Genomic DNA, 24,311 nt, shown 5'->3' on the forward strand with positions numbered 1-24,311 from the left:
TGTACATACGTCTAACCTCCAATAGCATACCGAGCATTCAGTCAACTGTACGTCGCGAGGCTAGATTCTCTTCATAAGGAGTCAAGTGCTCATAAGTCTACATTAGGCTCATCAATCTTGTAAGTTTATACATACATAAAGAAGTCTGTTCTACACCAAAACCCTCCGCAACCCCTCCGTCCCGCCCAATACCCTCCTTCCAGTAACCGGACATCTCCCCCTCCCACTCTCCCACTTGCCCCTCCGACTACCACCCTTCGCTTTGATCTTCCCCTCCTCACATTCCGCATCTTCACCACCGGCTTGCTTGGCCTGTTGCGCCTCCAGCGCCGCATCCGCCTCCTCCCACGGCGCCCCGGCCGCGGCCTCCCCGTCCATGAAATCGATCTGTCGCTGATGCTCCCCATTCAACCAGTGGAAGACACACACATAACAGAAGACGTAGCCCGTCTGGCAGGCCGTGGGGTTGGTCAGCGTGTTCAAACAGATGGGACAACATGATTGCGCGGTCTCCGAGTCCGCGGCGGGCAGGGGAACGGTGAAGATGGGGAGGTAGGAGGATGCGGAGACGGGGCTGCGACGGTCCTGGGGTTCTTTTGCGTCAAGTTGGGTCTCGCTGGTCGGAGACTTGAGGGCTGATTTCAGTTGCGCGGGGGAAGAGGCGGATGCTTTCGCGTCGTCGGGGTTCTTCTTGTTGGAAGATCTCCGTTGCGAAGGCGGGGTCATCCCGTTGGCGACGGGGGCGGGCAGATCCAGCACTTCCGTGGCTTTGCGGGCGAGCTGCCGCGAGAAGTCGCTGGCGTGGTACCATTCCAGGAACTTGAGGGCGAAGATCGAGGCCGGGAGGAAGTAGCGGAGGGAGGTGAGGAGTTGGGCGTGCAGGTTCTGCGGGCTGAGCAGGCCCAGGAGGCTGGAGCCGGGGCGGGTGCGGGAGCGAGTGGTGGGTGCTGATGGAGGGTCGAGGACCGCGGCGATGGCGCGGTGGTCGGCGGAGCTGAGGCGGCGGATGCGGGTGCCGATCAGCCACAGGAACGGGGAGGAGTACTTGGTGTTGTCGAAGAGGTAGGCGAGGTTGAAGGCGAGGATGCTCAGGTAGTAGCCCGCGTTGAGCGAGGGGTAGATGTTCCGCAGGAACCATTTGTAGTAGTGGAAGAGCCGCTGGCGCAGGGTGGGCCGCGGCGGGAGCTCGTCGCCGGGGTGGTAGCGTGGGCCGCCGCTCATGATCAGCGAGGCCTGCGGCGCCGCGTGCATGTCGTACCCTTCGTCCAGCTTGCGCTTGAGGTACGGGATGCCCACCATGATGAGGAGGTTCTTCCACACATCCCCCGTGCGGAGTTGGAGGGCATCGCGCACGGGGCCCGGCGCGCCGATCTGGGCGCGCGGGATCTCGCCATTCTTCGTGAGCAGGACCCGTTCGCGCTTCAGCGAATAGAAGTTCTCTGTGAAGGAGCCGCCGAAGGTGCGGAGGTAGTATCGTTCGACGAGGAGCGAGAGAAGCGCGTAGATCTCATCGTAGGAGTTGAGGATGCGGAGGAGGTATCGCGGGTGGCGGTGGGTGGCGACTGCGAGGATGTAGCGGATGGATGGGGGGAGGAGGTCGGAGAGCTGTTGTTCGGCGAGGAGCTCTACAATGCAGCAGCGGATTAGTTAGTTGGGTGTGGATTGTGAGATAAGAAGTGGGTTGAGGCTGGCTGTCTCCGTACTTACCGAAGAGAGACGGCTTCAGCTCGTCGAATTCCTGCTGCAGACTCGGTAAGTACTCCATACTGTCGTAGCAGTGCCAGTCATCATCCCCTGGAGGGCGACAGGGGTGAGTTAGAGATAGAGCGGTTAAGTGGATGGGTTGAGGAGGGAGATTCAATGGTGGTCGGGACAAGATGCGGAGGAGAAGCGCTGGGGCTGAGCCGAGGCTTATCGGCCGGCCGCCTTCCACTCCGCTTCGGTCTGGCTGCTGATGATCCGGCAGATCAGCGGCCTCCAACGTTGACACTCATATCCACCATCTTGATCACAAATGGGTCAATTGGGTCCAGCAAAGATGTCTCATAACTCCGACTCACCAATGTGGCTGTTGGCTAACAGAAGGGCTCTACCTTGCTATGTATGAGAACATGCAGATAGAGTTCATGAGAATTCTCGCCTTGGATGGACCAGACACCTTCACACCAGAGAGACTACAAGAGAGACAAGACAGAAGCTTTCTAGTACATGAACTGCGTTGCTCTGCCTATCATACACTGACTGACGTCTGTCCAAAGTTTCGGGAACAAAGCTGAAATCACACCGACAGGTTGTCGTGATGTAACTGGAGTAGCCACGGCTGCTAAGATAGCTTTCCCAGGCAAGGTTCTGGAGGAAGAGCACATTAACGCTGTCTTCGTCAAGCAAGCTAAGAATCCCAGGTATTCTTCATCACCACATTAACAGCCACAGATATGACACGCCCGGACGTACGAGCAAAAAGGAGTACTGTACTTCCGCTCCACCGCCCCAATCAAACCACACAGCAAGTCTCGCACAGCCCATGCTCCTCACCCTTCGACATCACCGATTTTGCGGATGCTCATTCTCCCCTTTAGACCACATGGCAGCCGCCTGGATAGCCTCATCCCGGATCTGCATCAACTGTTCCAACTGCCTGCCCTCGGAGACCCGCTTCAAGGTTCCCACCTCCGGAAGGTCGATACACCGCACGACCAGCCGCGCGATCTCCCCCTGCGCAGCCGAAGCGGGGAGTCCCTCGCGCGCCATCATAGGGAACCACATCAGCACGCAGCGTTCCGCGCGGCGCGGATCCCCCAGCTGCGCGTGCAGGCGGAACAGCATCGCGTAGTCCTCGGCGCTGCGCGGCGCTCCCTGCAGCGGAATCCGGCGCCACAGCTTCCAGAAGGTCTCGTCGTCGCCGTTCTGGAACAGCATGGTCATGAGGCTTCGCGCGTCGTCCGGGTGGTAGGGGAGGTGGAGCGCGGTGATCATTCGCGAGATCCGGGTGGCTGCGTCGATGTCGTTGTCGTCTTGCTTCCTGGCGGATGGGCTGGGTGCAAAGAAATCATCATCCGTGTCGGTATCGACCGTGGTGCGAGGCTGCGGTGGGGAAAAGATAGCGGCCTGGTAGAGCATGGCGAACGTCCCCATGACGAGGACCGGCGTCCCCTGCAGGGAGAGGTACTCCAGCACGCGCAGCGCTAGCTCTTTGTCCGCGTCCGGCACCTGGTCAGGGAACTCTGCATCGTTGGGGGCTCGCGGGGTCAAGAGGGTGGAGACGACGGAGTAGCCCAGATGATCGGAGACGGCGCCTCCCGCGGCGGTGTGTTCGCCAAATGCCTCGTAGAGAGTCTGCTTGCTCGGTCCGGAGGGAGGCTTGTGTTGATGGTCGGCGATAACGGCATCGAGTAGGTTTGTTGTTGGTGGTGGTGTAGGTCCGCGCGGGTGTCCAGCAGGTCTAGAACTCGGCGCTGGGGAAGTGTAGCATTGGATTTGGAGTAGACAAGGAGATTGATAACGCGGTATTGACGTGGCTTTAGCTGAGAGTACTTTACATCGAATACCTGGTCTAAACCAGGGTCTTCGAGGAAGAAGCCCACTCATCTTGTTGTTGTAGACGATTGCTGAGAATAGAAGACACCGTCAGTCCCATCACACGACTACTACTGAAAGGCTAGGCTAACCGCCGTCATCTCCTCATCGGATGCGGGGAAGCGCAATGCTACTAAGCCAGAATGGGCCGAGCGCCCCACAGAAGCCCAGGAACCATGCAAGTGACAGCCGCATTTACCGCCTGCTACACCGCCTGTGGCGGCAGATCGCTCGCGACCTCGCAACGGAATCCGCGATTTCTGGGATGAACAGGCCCAGAAAAAAGGTGGGGCAGAGTGGTAGGTTTTGGCGGTGGCAGAAAATATCCACCCGATCTGGAATAGCTTCATTTTCGCCAGCGGACTACAGTACAGCACATGTGTATAAGGTACACAGCCAGACCAACTGTGTCAGACCACTAACATATCGCTCTCATAAACACAAACCAGATCTACTACTTGTAGATGACGGCAGCACTCTGCTCAGTCATTACAAGCTACAACATCTTTCCAAGCTAGTCACCAAAACCTTGAGGAATCATTCATGAACACTGGGATATCGATAAGCCAACCAATCAGACAGAAAAAAAAATGCTCCCTGTACAAGATACACCCGCAACCTTGAAGACACTCATAGAGATCAGATTTGAAGCACGCAACATCAGCGTCAAAAAATCTTCCCCAGAACCCGTTTCGTCTCCGCCCCAAGATCCTTGAAATCATCCGTACTCTTATCCCGTCCCAACTTGACCTCATTCTGCCTAAACACCCGCCGAACCTTGACATTGCCATTGCCATTAGCATCCTTCTTCTCCTTACCCGCAGGAGCAGCAGCAGTCCCCTCAGCAGCACCCCCGACAGCCAACTTCTCCAACCTCCTCCTCTCCTTCTCCTCATTCTTCCTCCGCATCCCATCCAGCACCTTCCCACGCTCCACCCCCTCCAAGAATACCTTATCCTCCTTGCGGGCCTTGGAGTCCTCCGCGCGCTGCCGCGCCTCGCGCTCCGACCGCTCGCGCGAGATCTGCTCCTGGAGATCACTCCACTTGAAGCCGCGCAGGTACTTGAGGTTGAGGATGTCATCGTGATAAAACCCGCCCTTGCGCCCGCCGATGATGTTCCCGTTCAGCGCCTCGGCGCAGATCTTGGCCGTCCGCTTGCTGGCGAACTCCAGCCACCCGTCCGCGTAGGTCTTGCGCTTGTTCGTGGTGCGCCGCTTCTTCGTCTCGGGCGTCAGGAAGACGCGCGTGATCGGGCCGAAGCCGCGGGCTTCGATGAGGTTTTTGAGGGCGAATCTTTACGCCACAAAAGGGTCAGCGTTGGCGTGAACGAGTTTTCCACAATCGGAGTATTAGGGGTCCATTATTTGGTACGTACGGTTTGAGATGCGGCGGAAGCGAACTGAGATATACGACACCGGTCTTGTTTTTCTTGTCCTTCTTCAGGAGCGGGGTTTTCTTCTTGTTGGAGGGGGAAGCAGTAGCAGCGGTAGCATCTTCTGTCGCGGCATCTTCTTCTTCTTCGTCTTCATCTTCGTCCCCGGAGGCCGCCGTAGCAGCGCGAGTCGTGGGTTTCTTGGCCTTGGCCCTGCCCTTGCCCTTGGATCTCTCCTCCTCGCTGTCGGACGCTGCATCGAGATCGGAGTCGTCCGAGTCCAGCCCATGAAGATTGTCGGTGTCGTTCACCCGGCGCCGTTTGGCGGAGCGCAGCGCGCCTTTGCTCTGTGCTTCTTCGTCGGCGGCCGAGTCGTAGCCCTTGTCTTGGTCGTCGTCATCGCTGGCGGCGAGATCGAAGGGGTCGTTGCGTTTGCGCGAGGTCATTTTCTTTAAGTTGCTGATGGTATTGGCTGCGCAAGTGGCTAAAATTAAAGTGCTTGCGATGGCTGAGGCCCGCCGCGCATTTAGAGTTGCAACTTTTTTGCCAGGCGGCCGGTCGTTGATTGGCCTGTGCACTGCCCGGCCGGGTGGGCCAATCGGGGAGGAGAAGTGGCGGACTCGACTTTGCTCTCTTTCTACTAGATAACTTGCAAGCGGAAGATTGTAGATCATTCTACAGTTTGGCTTTACGCTTTTACTGAGTACATGTGAAATCTAGATATCCAAAAATCATCGCAGGGCAAACAATCAATCCAGAAAGACACAAGATCTAGCATCAAACATACAATGTATATGCTCTATGTACAAGACTCTGTACTCCGTCACCGCAAATGTCTCGGCGAAAGATGGGTATGAACAAATGGTATAGACAACACTCAACTCAACTCTCGACCCCTTCCCTAACGCCCATATCTTTCGGAAGATCTAGAAGAGAAACAACAGAATAAAAAATTATGTCGCTATATACCGAGGGACCACTTCAACCGTTCATAGACAAAGAACCCGGTGGCCGTCATGGGGACGATCTTCATATATCCGATCGTCAGACCGACCCAGAAGCCTCGGAAGCCTCGCTCCAACATAATGGTGCGCGCCGTCTCGACGATCCCCAGCCGATGGCCGTCCCCGACGACGCCTCCGACCTGCATTCGACGCCGGACGACCTCCAGCGGGTACGAGGATGTCTGGGAGACCAGCCCCGCCAGAGCACCGGAGGTGAGTTCCGCAGCGGCAGTCAGCTGGAGTCGTCGAGAGCCCTTCTTTGATTGAGCGGTCGACTCGGATTCGGGGATGGTGGTGTAGGGGGCGAGGGAGGGGGAGCGCAGCCAGTCGCCGACGGTGTCGTGAGTCAGGAAGGACATGCCAGCGTAGGGGAGCATGCCCAGAAGCGTCGGGGCGAAGCCGCGGTAGAAGTTTGCCAGTCCCGAGTGCGGGACGGCTTTGTTCACGGTGGCAGAGACAGTCTCGGCCGTCGCCGTGATAGGGGCCTGTGTCCCAGATACCCCGGTGGACGTCGAGGGGGGCGTCACCCGTTCGTTGTAGATCTGTCGGAAGATGTCGGTGAAAGAAGAGCGAGCGGTTCGTTTCGTCTCGAACGCTAATCGCACTCGGATCAACTCTAGCGGGTATGTGAAGAAGACCGACGTGATGCCCGCCATACTCCCGGAGACGAGTCGGCGCAGCGGCGTTTCCTTGTCGGGCGACGGGATCATCACCGCCCGGTACTGCTCGTAGGCAAGGAACTTAATCGCAGCGTAAGGGAAGATACGGAGGAGAGTCGCAGAGTGTCCTTTGAAGAGGCCTTGGAGGCCTTCGCGGCGTTTGATGTCTCGAATGGCCGCGACAAGACCGAACCAACTGCCGGTGTATTTTGCAAATTGCGGATTCGAGGCCTGAAAGAGAATCTTGACCCGATCGAGGGGCGCGACAACGGTTTTGGCCTACGATGTTTGTCCACAGTCAGTCCATCCGTCTACCGCCAGCTGCAACGTGTGGGATCATGGGGGGAAAAAAACCTACCGCACACCCCGCCAGACCCCCCGCAACACCGCTGCGTACGATATAGTCTACGCTGCGCTTGTTCACCTCTTTCGTGGCCCCGCGGCCGTTCTGTGCTTGGTGTGGGGAGGACGCATCGTCCACCGCGGTCGCCTGTGTCGTGCCCACGGCTAATCTCTCTTTTGCGTCACTGGCTGCTGGACCTCGGGCCGGCCTTGACTGAGCGACTTGCTCCATTGAAGAAGGCTGTGAGCTGGGCTGGAAGGACTATTTGACTGGAAGGACAGTAATTCGAATTCTGATGATAGACCGGTCAGCGGCGGCGCATAATCTGATACCGTCACCGGTGTCAACACAATCCTGGCGCGAGGTCAAATCTGCAGATTATCGAGCAGGTCACGGGCTAACGGATGATTGCGGCCATGGATATGGTCGTCAAAGGTGATGTAGAAGGGAGGGAGAAGTTGGCGCGGGAGAATGTAAGAGAATGTGCGGGGAGGGGAATGTAGAGGACAAGGCCGCAGCAAACCGAGGGGGGCAGATAAGCCTAGGTAGAGATGATCAGCTGGCAAAGGTCACCACCCTGACGCTGCATTTGATTTGATTATTATCTGGATGGATCCAACGGTCGGAAGAGGCAAGACAGCATGCGGGCACCCTCTGGGAAGGGACGGCCTGATGGGCGGAAACTCAAGATTCAGAACGGAGATGACGTTACAGCCCTGACATGCCGATACCTGCCGCCGACACCTATTAGTGCTGCAGTTACCGTCATATAACGCCCCTGCATCCGACTGGGTGGCGGAAGTGGATTTCTTCTGTTTGGTAGGCCAACCGCAGCCGAACAATTATTCACGCTCATCGCTCTTTATGCCTGAGGCAGCAGCAGCAGCAGCAGCAGCAACAACATCATAATCTCACTCTTGCTACTCGGCCTGCCATCACTACTTCCAGTTCCTGCATTTACAAATACAATGAACGAGTCTAAGACCATGTTTATCTTCATGCAGCCCTCTTCAAGGCGCGACAACTGCTTAATTCTCAATCCGAGACTAAACTTATATACTCCTCCCGTCAATGTTCAGTAGAGGGCCGAGATCCCTCGCTCCGCTCCCTCCCACAGCTTTCCTTCGATATGCATGTATATATAGAGTGAGAAGCTGAATTTGACAAAAGTAATCATGGTCACATCGCTCATGCAAGTTCTATCAAAAACTCCTTTTTCTTAGTAGCTATAGCCACCCAAATGTATAGCCTCGACCAGGCCCAGATCCAATAATCCTATAACACCTCTAATCCCAGAACAGAAAATCAATGAAAGCGAGACGGCGGCTGCTCTAGAAGTTGTAGCGTGTGCCTTGTCTTGTCAGAGGCTTGCCTTGGCGGTTGGTTGCCTTGATCTCTTTCGACTCGTCGATAGCTCGTTTGGCTCGTTTGGTCGGGCGGGAGGCATCCACATGAAGGTGTCCATTGTCATTGATGCTCGTGTTGTTTCTCCAGCGCATGCAACGATGCTTGTTGTCGTCCACGTAGGTCTTGTTGCGCGTCATGACTCGCTTGCTGGGGATTTCCTCCGACTCTGCCCGTTCTGCCGTCTGCTCCAAGTACTCCTTGCGGTGTTGCATGTATGTAGCGATCTTGTCACGCTGCAGTTGTAGCTCCTTGCGCAGCCTTGACTCTCGGTTACCACGGGAGTCCAGCCAGTCAAGCAGCTGCTCGATAGCATCTGGATCGTCATAATAGCCCCATTCGGTTGCGTTCGTCAGTTGCGTTGGTCCTTCCTCTTGTTTTTTGCGCTCTGCTGGCGTAGTCTGGAACTGCTTGAAGTATTGCTTCTTGTATTCGTCGGATACGTCAATGAAGCCCACGCGTTCCAACTCATCCGGACCTTGGACCCATAAGCGGCCGTTTGCGTACTGTGCCTCTGCTGTGGAGCTGTTGGGCATGCCTCCATACGGCATCGCGTTTCGTTCAAACCACCAGTAGCGGTTGCAGAAACGGTCCTTGCCGAGGCATCTGGTTCGCGGGCAATCGGCTTCCCTCAGATCGTTATCGATAACCTCGATCTTATCTTCGAGCTTCTTGACTGCGGCTTTCTGATCCTCAATCTTCTTGAGCACTCTCTGATACTGCTTGGTTCCCTTAGGTTGCTTGGCCAATTGTTCTTTCCGCTCGCGCTCCTCTTCTTGCTTGCGCTTGCGCTCAAGTTGTCGGTCCAAGCCACCACGAAGACTCCGCTGGGGAGCTGCCTCTTGGTCGGAGTTATCGGAATCACCGTCAATGCCAGTCATCTTCGAGTCCTCCAGGGCGTCCAGTTCCGGCGCTGGCGATGGAGACTTCTCGGGCTCCGGTTGAAGAGCCTTACGCTCCTGGTGTAAGCGACGAAGCTCCTCGAGACTGTGAAACAACGATAAGTCAATAAGCAATATTCTCGGACAAGCACAGAAACGACATCATGATTGATGTAGCGTCAAACAAAACGGGCGGGTGCGGAATCGTGATACTTACACTACTTTGCGTGCTTTCTGGTATTCGATCTTCTCCTTGCGGAACTCCGTCATCTGGTTACTGCACTCCTCGAGGTAATTTCGAATAGCTTTCGTTTCAAGGCTGAGCATGCAGATAATTTGCAATGCATGGATGCGAAGGTTGATATCCAAGGTGGCGTATTGGTACTGAGCAGTTTCCTGAGTTGCTTCGGCATCCAAAGGAGCCAGATGTTCGAGAATTTTGTTGCAGACTTCCTTCATGCGCGGGCGGCCTGAAAGCCGATTGAGGAGGCCGACCATGACCAGTTCCCAACCACCATTCCGGAAATCCCGTTTCCGCAGACGCTCAATCCAACCATATTCTCCAAACATTTCGGCGGCTCGATGAACCGGGATCTCCTCTGCACTGGAGCCCTCACGCTCTGCCTGCGCCTTCAGATTTTCCGCTTCGGCCTTGGCTAGGCTACTCCGAGTCGTCATCCTTGTCACCACTGGCTCCGGTTCAGGGGTAGGCTCTGCCTCCTCTTCATCCTCTTCCGCCTCCGAGTCGTCGGATTCTTCGTCAGGGAGTTCTGGAAGAGAAATTTGTACAGCACCCTCTTCATCCTTCTCCGCATTGACGAGCTTCTTCAGCACAGCGCAATGGATTTCAACAAACAGCTCACAGTCCACGTCCTCAGAGGAGAATCGCATGGCCTGAAAGAAGTCATCAAAAGTGAAGGAGTCCAGTTGGAAGACCTCACAGTAGACATTAAGCGTGTTCCACGTTTCCAAAAGACGTCCCACAGACTCCATCTCGAGAAAACTGTGCAGGAGCTCTTCATCATCTGAGTCATCAACCTCGTCGGTGGTCATATAGCTAAGAGCTGGGCGCTGCTTTTTCTTCTCGGGGTCTGGCGCAATATCCAAATCCTCAATAGGGTACTTAATTGGCGGTGGTGTCGGCTCCTTTGGAGGTTCGGGCTTGACAACCACGACGGGAGGAGGTTGCGGTTGCGGTTGCGGTTGCAACTTCTTCTCCGTTTCCTGAGGTTTGGGGGGACGAGCAGCTCCGTTAGCCTTATGCGCAAGAAGGAACGATGGATTGCCGTTCAGAGACCGCTGATATTCCAGAAATTGGGCCTCCTTCGAGCGAACAAAATCTTGCTGCGATGGCTTGAGCTTTTGTCCTTTGACTGCGGGTTTCAGTTCTGGTAGTTGCTGCGAAGCAAAGAATCCGAAGAAGCCCTCCTGGTCGGCCTTTTTCATAGCCTTCTTTTCGGCAACCTTGGCGCCATACTGCAGGTGCTTCGGTACTTCGGTCGGTATTCTGTATTCCTCGGCAATCGAAGGTTTCACCAACCAAGGAGCGCCATTCCACGCCTCCCGTGTCACGTTGTTCTTGATGAAGGCGCGCAGCATTTGCTTGGTGAAAGTCTTCCGGTCTCGGGTGATATGGTCCTGGTCCAGCAGCGCTTCCTCATTTGGACGGTCCAGAACCTTGACAAGATAGGTGCTATGGGCGGGCAGCTTGACGGTTCCATCCGGGTGGAGTTGTTCGGCAAAGTTGGCCTTGTCCCTTATAATACCATGCAGACGGGTGTTGTCGTCGAGAAGAATCAGAACGGGTTCCCCGGGATAGAAGTCTTGCTTAAATTCCTGCGAGCCGGGTCAGCATCCGTCTCTATCACCGGATCTACATTTCCTCTAGTATATACCTCAAAGATCTCGTCCACTACACCCCATTGTCAGTCTCAGCGATAGCAATTTTCAAGGAAAGAAATCAGACATACCGAGATTGTCGACCCGCGACACTGTGGAAAACTGAATCCGGCGGAGAATTGGTTCTTTCAAGGCGTCGGGAAAAGCACTGTTAACTTCACGCGATTCCTCCATCTGATGCAATCTGTTAGCGGAGATAGCATAGGTCGGTTGCCTTGTCACATACCTCGCTCTTCAAAGCCTCGAAAAATGTCAATCCCGAGTGACCCGTGATCTCACAAATGAACCTTTTCTGCTTGTAGAAGTCCATCCGCTGAAGGTAGGGTTCATAGTGAATGAAGACCTCGTTGGTCTCTGGGATGACCCAAACCTGCAACTTCAATGAGCCCCATGCATAGACTGTATTGAAAATTCTGACCGCGAGATATACGCACTTCGGAGCTGTCATCTTCAATGACGGGCCGTGGAAGGTATTGAACTGGTTTCCGCTTGAACAGGACCTATGAGACGCGGCGTGAGTTTTGTGTTCGAACGTTTGTGACCACCCCGCAAACCCCAAATAACCCCAAACTTCGCACTCCGAACTTGCCGACGTACCATGGTCTCTTAGGTTGCTGTAGACACGAATCAATCGATCATAGATGGTTGAGCGTTGTGCAGGTCGGGAACATGCCTAACATTTAAATTGTTGTGTTAGTATAATGGCGCAATGTTGAGAGACAAAGAGACTATCAAAGAGATTGAGCACAAAGTGCAGTGCTATTTGCGGCGAGACAAAGGAAGAGATGATACTTCGGGGACAATGCGCGCGCATAGTGGACTCGAAATAGCTTGCAAGAACTTTCATGGGACATTCTCGGGGGAAGCAAAAGTGCTGGATAGGCATGGGAGTTAAATTGTAGAAGTATGTAGAAAACTTACCCAAACGACGCGTGCTGGATCGCGCAACCCACGACTCCGCGGACCAGGTGGGCGGAGCACGACACGAGAATTGAACCCGGGAGGAGCGTGGAGTCGCGCGAAAGGCCGGGACTGAATTGCCGATCTCTAAGCGGGAGAAATATAGGTATCCCAGAAGAGGCTCCTCTGGTGCGGGGAGGTAAATGCGACGGTGAGGGTGGGTGAGTGGGGTGGGGGGGGCGAGTGAGGGTAGTCAGGTAATGAGGCTGTAGAGAGTGTCGAGGGAGAAGAGTAGAGAAGAAGAGGAGGAGGAAGTGGAGGAGGAGGCGGAGGAGGAGGAGAAGAAGAAGAAGAAGAGGTCAAGGCAGAAAGGAGAAGCGGTCGCCGCAGAAGAACGAACGGCAGAACTGGAGCGGGCCCCATCTGTAGGTAAGGTAAGAGGAGTGGAGGATCATTGCGGCAACTGAGCAGTGAGTGAGTGAGTGAGTTGCTGTGGGAGTGGGTGGGAAGGCCGCCGAGCAACGGAAGGCGGTGATTGGACTAGAGGAGGAGGAAGAGAACGGACAAGACGTTCGGGTCGGGCGGACTGACTACTGAAGTAGGGGTAAAACCGTGGACCTTCCCCCGCTAATCCCCTTTGGGCCGACATCGCCCTGCCCTGCCCTTCTCCCCTCTGACTGCCCTCCTCCCTCTTCCTCTTCTAGCCTTCGCTGCTGTTGCCCGCCCTCAATTTCCTCCCCCACCACCACAACTCTACATGTATTTACACTCGTTCGACTCGTTGTCTTCACGCGAACACAGTGGTGGGCTCGGGATAATTCCTTTTTGTCAGTCTTTATCATCCCTGCACAGAAACCATAATTCCATCGAGACCCAGCTGCGGGGACCATACTTCGGGCTCGATATCCGACAGCAACCCACCCTCAAATGACAGCGCACTCTCATGAGAGATCATGCTCGAATCGCCCGCGTTTCTTCTAAATTCAATTTGCATAGCCATGTGCATGGACGAGGAAAAGGCTATCGTGTCGTAGCCATGATATCTTTCCCATCTCGTCAAACACGCGACCTTATAGATCGCCTCGGAAACGACACCAGCTTCGCGGTCCACAGGTACATGCCATTTTACGTCTCTGACAACAACCACCCAACAAGCTAGATTGCAAGTTAGTGTCTAACGTCCAATTCAAACAGAGATGAGCTAGTCTTTCGTCTTGCAGTGTGACTATATCAGGCTCGCACTCCCAGACATCGCTGGACAAACTACTTCTAGTCGACTATCTCATCGGAATTATGTACCAATCATCAAGCACATCTGGTCGTCTGCAGCGTGCATGCTTACATCTTACTTGTTCGGCCGTCTCCCTTATAATCGGCTAACACGCGTCTTGTGTGGCGAGACATAGGTAACCGGAAAGGCTCACAATCGACGATTTGCGGAAACCACCCGAAGCCCGGTTGTTTCATCCACAAGACCCCCATGACTTATATGCCGATCTTGACTCTCTCTCTTTTCTAGTAATGTCTACTCAGGTCGAAGAACGACGGTATCACGGCTTTGGGCACAGTTGAATTAATGCATCTTCCTCGACCTATCTTGCTCGGGAAAGTCCACCCCCGAACATAGACTGGCTCATCTTCAGTGCTCTAGGGCAATGACTGCGGCGACGGAGCTAGAAGATTCAGGTTTGAGAATGTTTATCAGCACAAACGAAAAGGAGACACAATAGGAAACTGCCAGGTGTAGATGCAGACACTGGGCCGGCATCCATGGAGGCTTGAAAGACCGACAAAATCCAAACATTAAGCTTATGAATGATGTCATAAATAGCTTCTAGCATTCTTCTATTCATCAGTGAGCCCACCATGCATATTGCTTCAGTCCAATGGCGCGGTGTGGACAAATTCGAATGCGGTGGCAAGAATACAGGCAAAGCCCCGATTCTAGAACCCCACGCCATAAAGTCTCTGCAAGGAAAAAAGAGAAAAAACCCGGCATTATTATCGTCAGTCATATAGACACGAACAACCAAATCCCTTCTGATCCCACCAATCAGTACTTGCTGCACGATTCTGCTGCATCACATCACAACACAAAAAAAAGTCCATCTGATCCCTCGCCGAACGGCAACCGACAGCCCGAAGTATAAATCGAACACTAAGACAAGCCACATTGTGTTTGTCTACCCCAACAAATACCACACACCCTCACCCGATCGATATAGAGCAAAATTCGCATGTCTAAGACAGTTCAACCATTATTCTTGAGACAACCGCGAAACCCCCACTAATCAATTTTCACACATCCAGCTCCCCAAGCTCCTTACTAGTTGGTTCCTCTCCCGAGCTCCCAATCTGCAGTGTGACATACGGTGGAAAACGCGATCCATGTTTAAACCTCCTCGCTAAACCCGATTGGGCTTGATAGCCGCTGATAAACTTTGCAAAATTGACTGATCGGAGGGCGGGGTGGGTCCTCCGACCACAGCAAAAAAAGCACGTGGATGATAGTCAAACAATGCAAACTGGCCTTCTCTCTTTTTATTCGAACTCTTGTCTTGTGTGTAATTCGTCGGGGTTACACTACATTTATATGTACAAATGGGGTTTGCGTCCCTATGGGAATTTTTGGTCTTTTACTTCGTGATTTTTCTTCTTACAACTGGGAGTAATTTTGAAATATTGATTGCGTGGGATTGTGGTGAATACTGCAACTTCGCAAGGACATAGATCCGAGCCCGGCCTTCGTTTCTATCTATGCCGTGAAATAGACCACCAGAAACCCGACCCAGCTACCAACCACTCCCAGAGCGGAATAACTGCTGATGAACATCAACGGGAGGAACTCATAGCGTCCCAGCCCGAAGATGAGCTGATGTCCCACGGAACAGTAGATGATGAGCGGGATGGCCACCGTCAGGTACAGCAACGAGAAGCGGTCGGCATAGAAGACGCGACGTCGCTCCGGCACCGGTGCCACCTGGTCAAAGGCGAAGAGGAACAGGATCAGCCAAAACACGGTGTAGACCGTCTTGAACGGGAATTCGGCGGCAGTGAAGAGCAGCGGGAACAGAGAAACATGGCCGGCTACCGCGAGCGGCCGGAATGCACTGAAATACCGCCGGTCTTTGAGCGCGATCAGACTGAAGGGGATAATGATGAGGAGAACGGCTTTTTCGTGGACGTGCCAGCCGAAGAGAAAGGATGCGTAGCCGCACAGAGTAACGGCGCCGACGAAGGTCTCCCAATCTGGCCGACGCCAGAGCTTGATCAATGGCAGCTGTATGGCAATCAGCGCTGTGGCTTCACAATGGGGGCGGGGGGCAACGGTGTACTTACCAATTGGAAGAGAAATGTGAGCGCGAATGTATGCTCCTTGGTCACCTCTGGAAGAATCGCAAATGAAGTGTCGCCAACGAGGCCGCGCGTAACACTGGTCAGAGCTTCCTGATTGACTGGGAGCCCCAGGCGAGGAGCAACTACCAAACAAAGTCAGTCAAACCATGCAACTATACCCCGGGATTGAGTACGAACGTGGAATTAGAGCGCGATCAGCAAACGAGTACATTGCCCAGACGTTTGGCGCCCAGTAGGCATGGCATAGCCCTCTCGAGAACGGAAAGAGTCTGTCTTTCAGTTGGAGTAATTGGCCCCAAGAAGCGAATGGGCCAAATGCCAAAGCGAAGATACCCACAACACAAATTCCCAGCTTGATCGTGTTAAGAATTTGAGGCCGGAAGACCGATTTGGGGTCCAAACAATAGGCTCTCAGCAAGTAGACGAAGTAGGCGAGGGAAAGATATAGGTAAATGTGCTTGAAGCACAGCAGTGCAGCAAAAGTGATGCCGCTGTAGAGCAACGTTGACTGCTTTCGGGCTAGAACAATCGACAGGATTAAAAGACCGTAGAGAAAGCCGTTATATTGGAAATGAATGTGATCAATAATGAGCAGCCCGGGAGACAAGAGGATGGACAGGCTGGCGATATGCGCGAGATGTCTGTTCTGCTCAGGCACGGACTTGACGAATCTGAAGGATGAGTAGGCCTGGTCAGCTGGAAACCTAAGACACAAGACAGAATATGGGAGAGGAAATATACCTGCTGAGCGCGAACAGAAGGACAAGTTCAGTGACAATCACCGTAGCTCTCTGGTAGTATACCGTCTGCCACGAATCATGGTTGAGATTCTTGACCACCAGCATTGCAGGGTCCACATAGGGAGCTGCTTGTGAAAGAAGCCATTCGAAGGCTGCGAAGAAGGGAGGATAATCGAGGGTCCATTCCGACGTTTTCTTGCCGCCATTGACTGGTCTTAGCTTGATCGCTCAGTCTCCCGTGATGGTGGTGTCATCGTACCTCGTAGTACCATTCCTGAACGGGCAACGAATGTGTGATCGCAAGCCAGTTCCGATGCACTTCGAAGTCCGTAGATTTGCTGTAATGGAGGCCGGTGGTCAGCATCAGTCGAAGAGGACCATCGGGGAATTCTTGCCGACCACGTACTATGCGGGGAAAAGAAGAATCTTGAAGGCTGTCGCGACGATGGCGCACTGGGCCAATGAAGGGTAAAGCTCAGTCATTGGAGAGACTGCGCATGACGCGCTCGCAGAGGCAGTGTGAAAGGAGAACAAGAAGAAAGAAAATGAAAGCAAAGGAGTGAAGTTAGGACTGAAGAAAGGTGACGATCGGTGGAATAGTTGGTAGTTAAGGTACCGTTAGTTGCATGCCAATCCGGGGGAATTGACACGTGATGACGGCGGTCAGGGACGGAGACTCGATGAAAGGCCAGTTTGTCCCTTAATTATTGTTTTCCCCCTCAATTGCTTTATTTAGTCCCTTATATTCAGATAATGGACTTGGCCACCGCTTCGGACTTTGGAGTCCGTCATTCTCACGTCCTCTCCTCGGTCGAAATCCGTCACTTTCTTGACATCTCTCCTGCTACTGCTTCAATCGCCAAGGAACTTCGTGTTTGCGTGATCGCCATTGTGGTTGGGTGGACCACTTCGCGCATTGTCTCCGCGTTGTTGAACCGCAGAGCTCCCTCTGACCAGTGACGATCTTCCCACTGATACATCCGACCTAGCTCTAGCTCTATTTGCTTCTTTGCAATCTGAGGTGTCTTGCTTGGGGTCCTTTTTCTTAGTGCCATCCTTTGCCTTGTTGTCGACCCTTTTCTTTCGATCCCCTGCTTTATTTGTTCCAGTCTAGAGTGACAGCGTCACTAATCCTCGACGAATCTCCCAATCAACCGACGTCATGAAGACCCCCGCCTCTTTCTTCTCTTTCCTCGCCGTTGCAACTGCTCAATCTGTGATTGAGGGCTCCAGCTTCGGTTATGGCCCTGCGTACAACTCACCTTCCTTACTCTGTGGCCGCACCCTGCTTTCCGACTTCATGCTGACCTCGACGTAGGCTATCACGCACACCGAGTTCAGGTTTCATTCCGGGCTGGGAAGTGAAGGGCGAAGCGCATACCCCTGATATTGTATGAACTGATCCCCGTGCCAATTGCGACAATCTTTGGCTTTCCCAAGTGCTGACTGCGTTCTAGCTGTCTAACAAAGTCATTCTCACACCTCCTTACCCTGGAAATACGAGGGGATATGCTTGGGCTGAGTCTCCGTAAGTTATCAACGAGGCGACAACGGCTTGAATGTGTTCTTATATTTCCTAGTATAACTCAGTCAGAATGGACTGCGGAGTTCGAGTTCCGAGCAACGGGCCCTGAGCGAGGAGGTGGTAACCTGCAGGTGTGGTATGCGAAAGATGGGAAGGACAAAATTGGGACTTCCAGTATCTACACTGTCAACCAATTCGACGGGTTTGCCCTGGTCATTGACAGCCATGGTGGAAGAGTATGTGTATGGCCCGTGTGTATGGAACCGAGCATGGCTAAGTTGTCGCACAGGGAGGCAGTGTTAGAGGATTTCTCAACGACGGCTCGACGGACTACAAGAGCCACAGGAGCGTGGACAGCCTAGCTTTTGGGCACTGTGACTATCCCTACCGGAATCTTGGGCGCCCTTCTAGTGTCCGCATCAAACACACCAACGCAGTTCTGGAGGTTACTGTCGACGACAAGCTGTGCTTCTCGACTGATAAGGTAGCCTTGCTCTGCATCTCGGATCATGTGGCCTGTGGCTGACCTCTTTTAGGTTACTCTCCCAGCCGGCAACTACTTCGGTGTCACCGCTGCAACCCCCGAGAATCCTGACTCTTTTGAAGTCTTCAAGTTTGTCGTCAAGTCCGCCGAGTCTGGAGCTGGCAGCAACATCCCTGTTCAGCAGCAGAATGTCGATCAGAACCAGCAACCAATTGCTGCCCAGGATCAAGGTACTCAGCAACAGCAACAGCAGCAGGAAGCTCGCTTGGGAGACGCTCGCTCGGTGACTGAGCAGTTTGTCGATCTCACTGGCCGCATTCAACTGATCAACCATGCTACGAACAACATCGTCCGCGAGATCGGTAACCAGGGAACCAAGAGCGAGAACCGTCATGTGGAATTGCTCCAGAAGTCGGCCACCAAGGACCAAGTGGCCAGCCTTGAAGCCAGACTCCAGAAGATGGAAGACATGCTGCAGGCCATCCAACGGGATCTGGCAGGCAAGGACTATCACGGCCGGTTCTCCCAGTTGCAGGAGACCTTGCGCTCATCACACTTGAGCTTGACCCAGGAAGTTCTGAACGGTACGCACGCTTCCCCTCTGCACCAGAAGATCCATCCGACATCATTTGAAACTAATGACTCCCTATTCAGGCATCACCTCTTCCGCACCCCGCATGGGATTCTTCATCTTCTGCATCATCGCCTTCCAGGGTGTCCTTGCCGGTGCTTATATCCTCTACAAACGCCGCCGCAACAACATGCCCAAAAAGTTCCTGTGAATCTACTCCTTTACAGTGAACCTACAACACAGCTTGCGCAAATTTCGTTTAAGCCTGGATCTCCTTCCCTGTTCTGGACCCACAACTTCGCCATGGCTCATCCTTCGACCGTATCGGAGCCGGCTCACACTCCTGCAACACATCAACTCCCACGGCAGCAATCAAAGCAACCCGCCCCCGCCCACCCGTATAAGAAAATCAGCAAAAACCCCCAAAGGAAATCTACTTGACAAAGAAAAACAAAACAACACTTTGTATACCACACACGCACCGTTGATTTCAAAGTCCCTGGAAAGGAATCTGTTAAAGTATCTGAGCGTATCAGCCCTGCTTTGGTCATAGAATTTAGTATCGGTGAAGTTCTCCAAGAGAAAGAAAGCCCTTCTTGCAATCTAGAGTTTACTGTATCCCTGCTTTCATGCAATGCGTTGCATCTCTTCCCCGATAATAGACATGTCTCCCCACTGACTTGGGTAAGAAATCCCAAATCCATTCGACATCCGGGCTAGACATCAGACACCACCATGGTTCCCCTTACTAGATGCATACAAAATGTAGATGAAAGCAGAATGGACAATCTCTAGAACCCAATCATAATGCCGGGGACTGTAGCTGTACGAGGGGAATTGGAGCGCAATGCAGCCAATTCTACAAAATCCCTACGACGGGCGGCAAAAAGGTCAAATACGAAAAAATGAATTCAGAGCTCGATAACCTGTTTGTCTCTTCGCCCCAATGCAAACTGCTAATGAGAGACATGTTCCATGCGTTGAGATGCCACCGGCGAACGTTTGAGAAACCTGACTAATACACAATAAAAGAAAAGTGCACAACATAATGAATTCCATGAGGACTTGAGATCGGCTACTTTCAGCAGCAGTCTCAAAATGAGAGGAGTTGTTCCTCTCTAGTCTGCCCTGTCGATCGCCGCTCTGCAGCAGGCCTCCTTCGATGGAAAGTACAGAAAACAAAAAGCCAGGCATGCTCCCTTGGACAGAGAAAAGGTGAACCTTTCTAAAAATGATAGAATAGAACCGCCATGAGAGAGAGCTGGTAACGCCGAATGTCCATGAACAACAACAGACACAAAAAAAAATGAAGAACACAAAACCGTCGTCAGAAAACAAAAAGTCCCTCAAGATAGCCGATGCGGAAATAATGATATTGCGCCCAATGGTATGTTTTCTGAATCTTTCAAATGGTTGAGACACTGAGTGGTCCGACATGCAACAGCAGGCCTGGTAGGGATCTATTAGAAAAACGCTCTCCCTTCTTGTAGCCCATGGGACGGGCCATCTGCGAGAGGTGGCAACTTACCTCTTAAAAATAACATCACAGCAAATAGACAAATTATCGTATCAAATCGTCGTCATAATAATAATATATGCGTGGCTTGTGTGCCACAGTAAAAATAAAACAAACAGTCGTCTCTCGAGCACCGCTTGCATCCTCCGAAGAGAGGATGTTCGTGGGGCCGGGGCCCGAGCATCGACCGGCGCATCCGGGATTTAGTCGTTTATGACTATTGTGGTTGGGCTGATATATCCCGGATGCGCCGGTCGATGAGATCCTTCAAGGCCTGTAGCGAGGCTATCTCAGTGTCGGCTGTGGGGCGGATCTCTGGAGCGTTCGCACGGAGTTGGTCAATCAGCAAGCTCATTCTATCGTTGGCACCTGGAGGAGTGATATGCTCCCGCTGAGCAAATGAAAGGAGGTTGGCTGCAGCTTGGCGCTCAGCAGTGGTGCGGGAATTCGAGATTGTGGTGCTCGCATCCTCATCGGTCATTAGGGGTGTCTGTGGGGGTAAGGCAGCACGGGCGTGCGACATAATCTTGTCGTACTCGGCGGTTGCATGATCGAGGAACTTGTTCGCATTGGCTTTCAGTAGTTGATACTCCGCGTTTTCTCTGTCGGCAGAGTCAATATTGGTAGTCGAGTCACAATTCATGGGGGCTACTGGCCTTTTGACCTGGCTAATAAAGGTGTGTTTGATTCCATGCTCGGACACGCGGTACCTGACGCTGCCTTCTTCCTGATCTTCCATCTGGGTGATCTCGTCGTCGGAGAGGAGAACGTCTATATCGACCATCCGGGGGTGCTTTGGCCGGCGAATACGCTTGTAGACATCGTATCCTTCTTCGTCCTTGGAGGCGTAAACGTAATCATGCCAGGCGTGATTAGGGCAAATCCAGTTGTGATGCGCGAGATCACTTCCTGGAACTTGAGCGGGGGGCGCGGCCATAGGCGGATCAAGACAATCCAGATGCCAGGATAGTGGACAGACATCGCACTGGATGATAGGCCGACCGCTAGCGGCACTTCCTGCGCACTTGAAGCAGAAGATGGGAGTCCCTAGAGCGTCCACCGTCCTCAGCAAATGAGAATCGTCGTAAGTACCATTACGGTAACCACGTCGACCTTTAGGCTTTGGCATTGGAACTATGGCCTCGTAGGATTGACCGTCTTTCTTGTTCACCCTAACACCGGCGAAATGATCCCGAATACGGGCTGGAAGCTGAAAGTCCTTGACATCCTTTTTGCCGAAGCGCTGATCAAACTTGCTAGTCAAAGAACGGAAGGCCCGTCGCATGGCACACTTGGGGCAATACCAGTCTCCCTCCGGAGGGTTGTTTGGGTCTAGTGGGGGTTTCAAGCATGAGAAATGGTAAGAATTAGTACAACCGTCGCAGCAAAGGAGATTGCCGCTGTTGTTGCATTCGTGGCAGATCTCGTCGTTGTCAGGTCTCTCGTCTTCAACATCGCTACCATCACTACCATGCATGTTAGCCTATAGGACACCAGCAGTAAACCAGAAGGAAGAGTGAAGCAGGAATTGTGGTGCTTACACCATGGTAGGCGTGAGTCGGCGGTTGTCACCAGCTTCACTGCTGGCTCGACTGTCGGAAAGGTTTTCTGCAGTTTCTCCAGAGGATGCGAGAGGGGCTGATGCTACAAATTCAGCTGAGGGAGCGGGAGCAACTGGCTGAGCTGGAGGGGGCGTTGGTGCGGAGGGATGGGCGAAAGGGGGAGTAGGTGAGCGAACTGGGGTTGGGATATCAGTAGGGTGTAAGGGTCGGACTTGACTCTCAGCAGGGACGATGGTTGGCAGTGGTGTCCGAAGCTTAATCCGCTTCACCCTGTCTATTCTGTCTAATTCTTCAGACTGCGTCTCGTCCTCTTCTAAAGCATGCTTCAGTTGAGAGCTGACCGTTGTTGGTGGCATAGAATGGCGAGCTGTGAGGTCTGCTGCACCTTTATTGAGTCCGGCGGAACGGGTGTGTTTGGCCTTTGCGCGGGGAATCTTGATTCCAGGGGCTGACCCTGGGAGCTGTGCTGAGACCGCCCCGGCCTCAACGTCCTCAAATGTATTTAGTGAAGACAACGACGAAACGCTACTAGCCGATCGAGCGCGAGGCACAGTTGGCATTGAGTCAACCTCTGTTTCCCCTTTGTCCTCGTCTGCCTGTGCGCGAACCTCTTCTGCCTTTACCTCGTTCCAGGCGGCCCGCATGATGCTCTGAAATGCTGACTTCTCCCGCGAGCCAGGATTTCCTTGGCATACACCCTCCAACACAGATAATGAAAAGGGATCATTGGCACAGGATTCCCACAAGCGGAGGAGCCCGCGGCTTACCGGGATGTTGTCGGTCTCTGTTGCCATCCGTAGAGCCTCCTTGACGGCCACTTGGATCTTCTCCACGTTGAAGTCCGCGGAGGTGGGGATGGGAAGCGCCGCAAACGCGGAAATGTCAAAAAGTGAGCTGGCCTTCTGTGGCGCAGGCTCATTGGACTCGACTCCAGACCTTCTTTTGGCAGGTATTATGGGTGGAATTGTCTTGGGCATCACGCCGACCTTCCGCAAGTCTGCCGGAGAAGGTCGAGTCCCTAAAGGGCGCATCGTGTTCAGAACTGGGTTCCGACTATCACAGTGATTTGACCATGGGCTATCCGCATAGCTAGGGGCTGGCGCTCTTGCAGGAGGCTCGGCCCAGTCTTTGCTTCCATTGTCCTGCGACTCCGTCGCGTTCTGTAGCGGAGCGGTGGCCTCCCGCGAGTCTATGCCCGTGCGCCGTTGCTTTGCGGGCCTCGTGGCTTCGGTGACTGAATTAGTTGTGCTTGCCATCATGGGCGCATCAGGTGGTGTGTTAGGTCGGGAGGGAATAAGGGAGGAAGAGGAGCGGAGGGTCGGAGCCATTGCTGTAGACAGGGCTCGGGAGGTACAACGACTGCAGGCGCTGGGTTAGCGAAGAACAGACAATAGGCATTAATTAGCCCGAGAATATTGTCAGATAATACTTACTGAGGTAAATGACTCCAAGCGAACACCGAGCGTGCCCAGCGTGGCTGGTTGGAATCGAGGCCAGCCCGCGCGCTGTCTGCGGGTTGAAGAAAGGAAGAACCGCGGAGTTCGCCCGGAAGTTTTCGAGGGATCCCAAGCAGGCTCCTAAGGGGGGGGTTGTTGCGGAAGCTGCCACAAACACCAAAGTCAGCACGTCTGCCCTACGTAAAGGACAGTTTCAGCCTTGAAATGTCTAAGTGGTAATTTTGTTCAGGGAAAAATTACCGTCAATGATGGATCCTGTTTCTTGATAGCTTCTCAGCTACCGATCCTTGCACAGGCGCGCAGAATAGCCGTGTAGGGCACAGGCTCTGGGGGTTCCCGTTCACCTGGACAAGTGCAGATTAAGTTCTGTCGCGCTGCCAATTTTATGACAGCGTAGAAGTGAATGTTAATTTTGAAGATCTCGCGGTACTCGATTGAGATATTCTCAAAGGAGCAGTGAGCCTATGATCTGGTCAGCCACGGTTTGGTCCCCTAAGTAGTTTCGCCAACACCGATGCCCAACCAACACAATTGGCCCAGACTGGAGTCCTCCAGACTTGATTTAGGGGCAGTCAGTTTTGGCTATCAGCAATTCATCTGGACTGAAGCAGAGGCGCATCTAAAGTAGAATGCCCGAATAGATCTCTGCTCTTGCCAGAGTACTGGCACATGGCAATGGCTCTTAAAGGCAATGGGAAGACGTAATTTGTGGCTATGAAAGCCCACTTACCAGGAGAAAGTAGAGCACAAAGAGCTATCGCGTTCAAGCTACCTGTCACTGCAGGTGCGGAACAAGCCTCTTGGTCGAGTCACGATCAGGCCGCGGAAGTTAGGAGATAGAGACGAATATCGAGACTTTAGGAGGTTGACAAGAAGGAATAGACCAGCAGGTATCCTAATACAGAAGTGCACTAATTTCGATGCCAAGAGAGAGATTGGAACCGATGGAACGAACGGAGAGTGGTAGAATGGCAGTTCGGAGGCAAGTGCGCAAAGATGGAAAACAAGTCGGCAACAGAATTGAGGCCTGAACGCGAAATGTCCTCAGTTCACACTGAGA

General features: G+C 53.3%; 7 protein-coding genes across 7 annotated transcripts; 1 reads left to right on the plus strand and 6 right to left on the minus strand.

Annotated features, from left to right (window-relative positions):
• Nucleotides 1-150: 150 nt before the first annotated feature.
• pex12 (ubiquitin-protein ligase peroxin 12) lies at nucleotides 151-5,432 on the minus strand (the record flags this gene model as incomplete). The annotated part of the gene is made up of 10 exons (XM_025590088.1): nucleotides 4,953-5,432; nucleotides 4,305-4,870; nucleotides 4,105-4,126; nucleotides 3,776-3,939; nucleotides 2,549-3,455; nucleotides 2,237-2,389; nucleotides 2,094-2,174; nucleotides 2,061-2,068; nucleotides 1,708-1,794; nucleotides 151-1,625 (listed from the first exon to the last, which is right to left on the minus strand). The coding sequence occupies exons 1-10, from the start codon at nucleotides 5,393-5,395 to the stop codon at nucleotides 151-153; spliced, it is 3,906 nt and encodes a 1,301-aa protein (XP_025446435.1). The 5' UTR covers nucleotides 5,396-5,432.
• A 282-nt stretch (nucleotides 5,433-5,714) lies between these two features.
• BO95DRAFT_439124 (coenzyme A transporter) lies at nucleotides 5,715-7,603 on the minus strand. Its single transcript, XM_025585666.1, has 2 exons — nucleotides 6,971-7,603; nucleotides 5,715-6,891 (listed from the first exon to the last, which is right to left on the minus strand). Exons 1-2 carry the CDS (start codon nucleotides 7,184-7,186, stop codon nucleotides 5,911-5,913), a joined length of 1,197 nt encoding a protein of 398 aa, XP_025446436.1. The 5' UTR covers nucleotides 7,187-7,603; the 3' UTR covers nucleotides 5,715-5,910.
• A 592-nt stretch (nucleotides 7,604-8,195) lies between these two features.
• On the minus strand, nucleotides 8,196-12,086 carry BO95DRAFT_249552 (DDT domain protein). The gene is made up of 8 exons (XM_025581414.1): nucleotides 12,061-12,086; nucleotides 11,737-11,812; nucleotides 11,574-11,639; nucleotides 11,366-11,509; nucleotides 11,211-11,313; nucleotides 11,136-11,152; nucleotides 9,458-11,076; nucleotides 8,196-9,346 (listed from the first exon to the last, which is right to left on the minus strand). Exons 2-8 carry the CDS (start codon nucleotides 11,737-11,739, stop codon nucleotides 8,287-8,289), a joined length of 3,012 nt encoding a protein of 1,003 aa, XP_025446437.1. The 5' UTR covers nucleotides 11,740-11,812; nucleotides 12,061-12,086; the 3' UTR covers nucleotides 8,196-8,286.
• On the minus strand, nucleotides 11,867-12,556 carry BO95DRAFT_249605 (uncharacterized protein). The gene is made up of 2 exons (XM_025581415.1): nucleotides 12,061-12,556; nucleotide 11,867 (listed from the first exon to the last, which is right to left on the minus strand). The coding sequence occupies exon 1, from the start codon at nucleotides 12,460-12,462 to the stop codon at nucleotides 12,187-12,189; it is 276 nt and encodes a 91-aa protein (XP_025446438.1). The 5' UTR covers nucleotides 12,463-12,556; the 3' UTR covers nucleotide 11,867; nucleotides 12,061-12,186.
• Nucleotides 12,557-14,729: 2,173 nt separating this feature from the next.
• On the minus strand, nucleotides 14,730-16,729 carry BO95DRAFT_479185 (dolichyl-P-Glc:Glc1Man(9)GlcNAc(2)-PP-dolichol alpha-1,3-glucosyltransferase ALG8). Its single transcript, XM_025590089.1, has 6 exons — nucleotides 16,543-16,729; nucleotides 16,396-16,474; nucleotides 16,138-16,331; nucleotides 15,574-16,067; nucleotides 15,379-15,518; nucleotides 14,730-15,319 (listed from the first exon to the last, which is right to left on the minus strand). Exons 1-6 carry the CDS (start codon nucleotides 16,617-16,619, stop codon nucleotides 14,795-14,797), a joined length of 1,509 nt encoding a protein of 502 aa, XP_025446439.1. The 5' UTR covers nucleotides 16,620-16,729; the 3' UTR covers nucleotides 14,730-14,794.
• A 146-nt stretch (nucleotides 16,730-16,875) lies between these two features.
• On the plus strand, nucleotides 16,876-19,306 carry BO95DRAFT_511307 (putative lectin family integral membrane protein). Its single transcript, XM_025591422.1, has 7 exons — nucleotides 16,876-17,387; nucleotides 17,455-17,527; nucleotides 17,594-17,664; nucleotides 17,717-17,897; nucleotides 17,951-18,145; nucleotides 18,198-18,729; nucleotides 18,800-19,306. Exons 1-7 carry the CDS (start codon nucleotides 17,299-17,301, stop codon nucleotides 18,925-18,927), a joined length of 1,269 nt encoding a protein of 422 aa, XP_025446440.1. The 5' UTR covers nucleotides 16,876-17,298; the 3' UTR covers nucleotides 18,928-19,306.
• A 1,143-nt stretch (nucleotides 19,307-20,449) lies between these two features.
• Nucleotides 20,450-23,122, minus strand: BO95DRAFT_459867 (putative PHD finger domain protein; the record flags this gene model as incomplete). Its single annotated transcript, XM_025588688.1, has 2 exons — nucleotides 20,450-21,698; nucleotides 21,774-23,122. 2 exons carry the CDS (start codon nucleotides 23,120-23,122, stop codon nucleotides 20,450-20,452), a joined length of 2,598 nt encoding a protein of 865 aa, XP_025446441.1.
• Nucleotides 23,123-24,311: the final 1,189 nt, after the last annotated feature.

This window comes from Aspergillus brunneoviolaceus, assembly GCF_003184695.1.
Source record: "Aspergillus brunneoviolaceus CBS 621.78 unplaced genomic scaffold BO95scaffold_7, whole genome shotgun sequence".
Lineage (NCBI taxonomy): Eukaryota > Fungi > Ascomycota > Eurotiomycetes > Eurotiales > Aspergillaceae > Aspergillus > Aspergillus brunneoviolaceus.

Excerpts from the sequence above, each read along its gene's own strand:
- BO95DRAFT_439124 (XM_025585666.1), bottom strand. The coding sequence starts at position 7,186 with ATGGAGCAAGTCGCTCAGTCAAGGCCGGCCCGAGGTCCAGCAGCCAGT. Across the intron at positions 6,892-6,970 it reads GGGGTCTGGCGGGGTGTGCG|GCCAAAACCGTTGTCGCGCC; the intron begins GTAGGTTTTTTT and ends CAAACATCGTAG.
- BO95DRAFT_249552 (XM_025581414.1), bottom strand. Across the intron at positions 11,510-11,573 it reads TTGAAGATGACAGCTCCGAA|GTTTGGGTCATCCCAGAGAC; the intron begins GTGCGTATATCT and ends TTGAAGTTGCAG. Across the intron at positions 11,314-11,365 it reads TCGAGGCTTTGAAGAGCGAG|ATGGAGGAATCGCGTGAAGT; the intron begins GTATGTGACAAG and ends AGATTGCATCAG.
- BO95DRAFT_249605 (XM_025581415.1), bottom strand. The coding sequence starts at position 12,462 with ATGGGGCCCGCTCCAGTTCTGCCGTTCGTTCTTCTGCGGCGACCGCTT.
- BO95DRAFT_479185 (XM_025590089.1), bottom strand. The coding sequence starts at position 16,619 with ATGACTGAGCTTTACCCTTCATTGGCCCAGTGCGCCATCGTCGCGACA. Across the intron at positions 15,519-15,573 it reads TGATCGCGCTCTAATTCCAC|TTGCTCCTCGCCTGGGGCTC; the intron begins GTTCGTACTCAA and ends TTTGTTTGGTAG. Across the intron at positions 15,320-15,378 it reads TCACATTTCTCTTCCAATTG|CTGCCATTGATCAAGCTCTG; the intron begins GTAAGTACACCG and ends ATTGCCATACAG.
- BO95DRAFT_511307 (XM_025591422.1), top strand. The coding sequence starts at position 17,299 with ATGAAGACCCCCGCCTCTTTCTTCTCTTTCCTCGCCGTTGCAACTGCT. Across the intron at positions 17,388-17,454 it reads AGCTTCGGTTATGGCCCTGC|GCTATCACGCACACCGAGTT; the intron begins GTACAACTCACC and ends ACCTCGACGTAG. Across the intron at positions 17,898-17,950 it reads TTGACAGCCATGGTGGAAGA|GGAGGCAGTGTTAGAGGATT; the intron begins GTATGTGTATGG and ends GTTGTCGCACAG.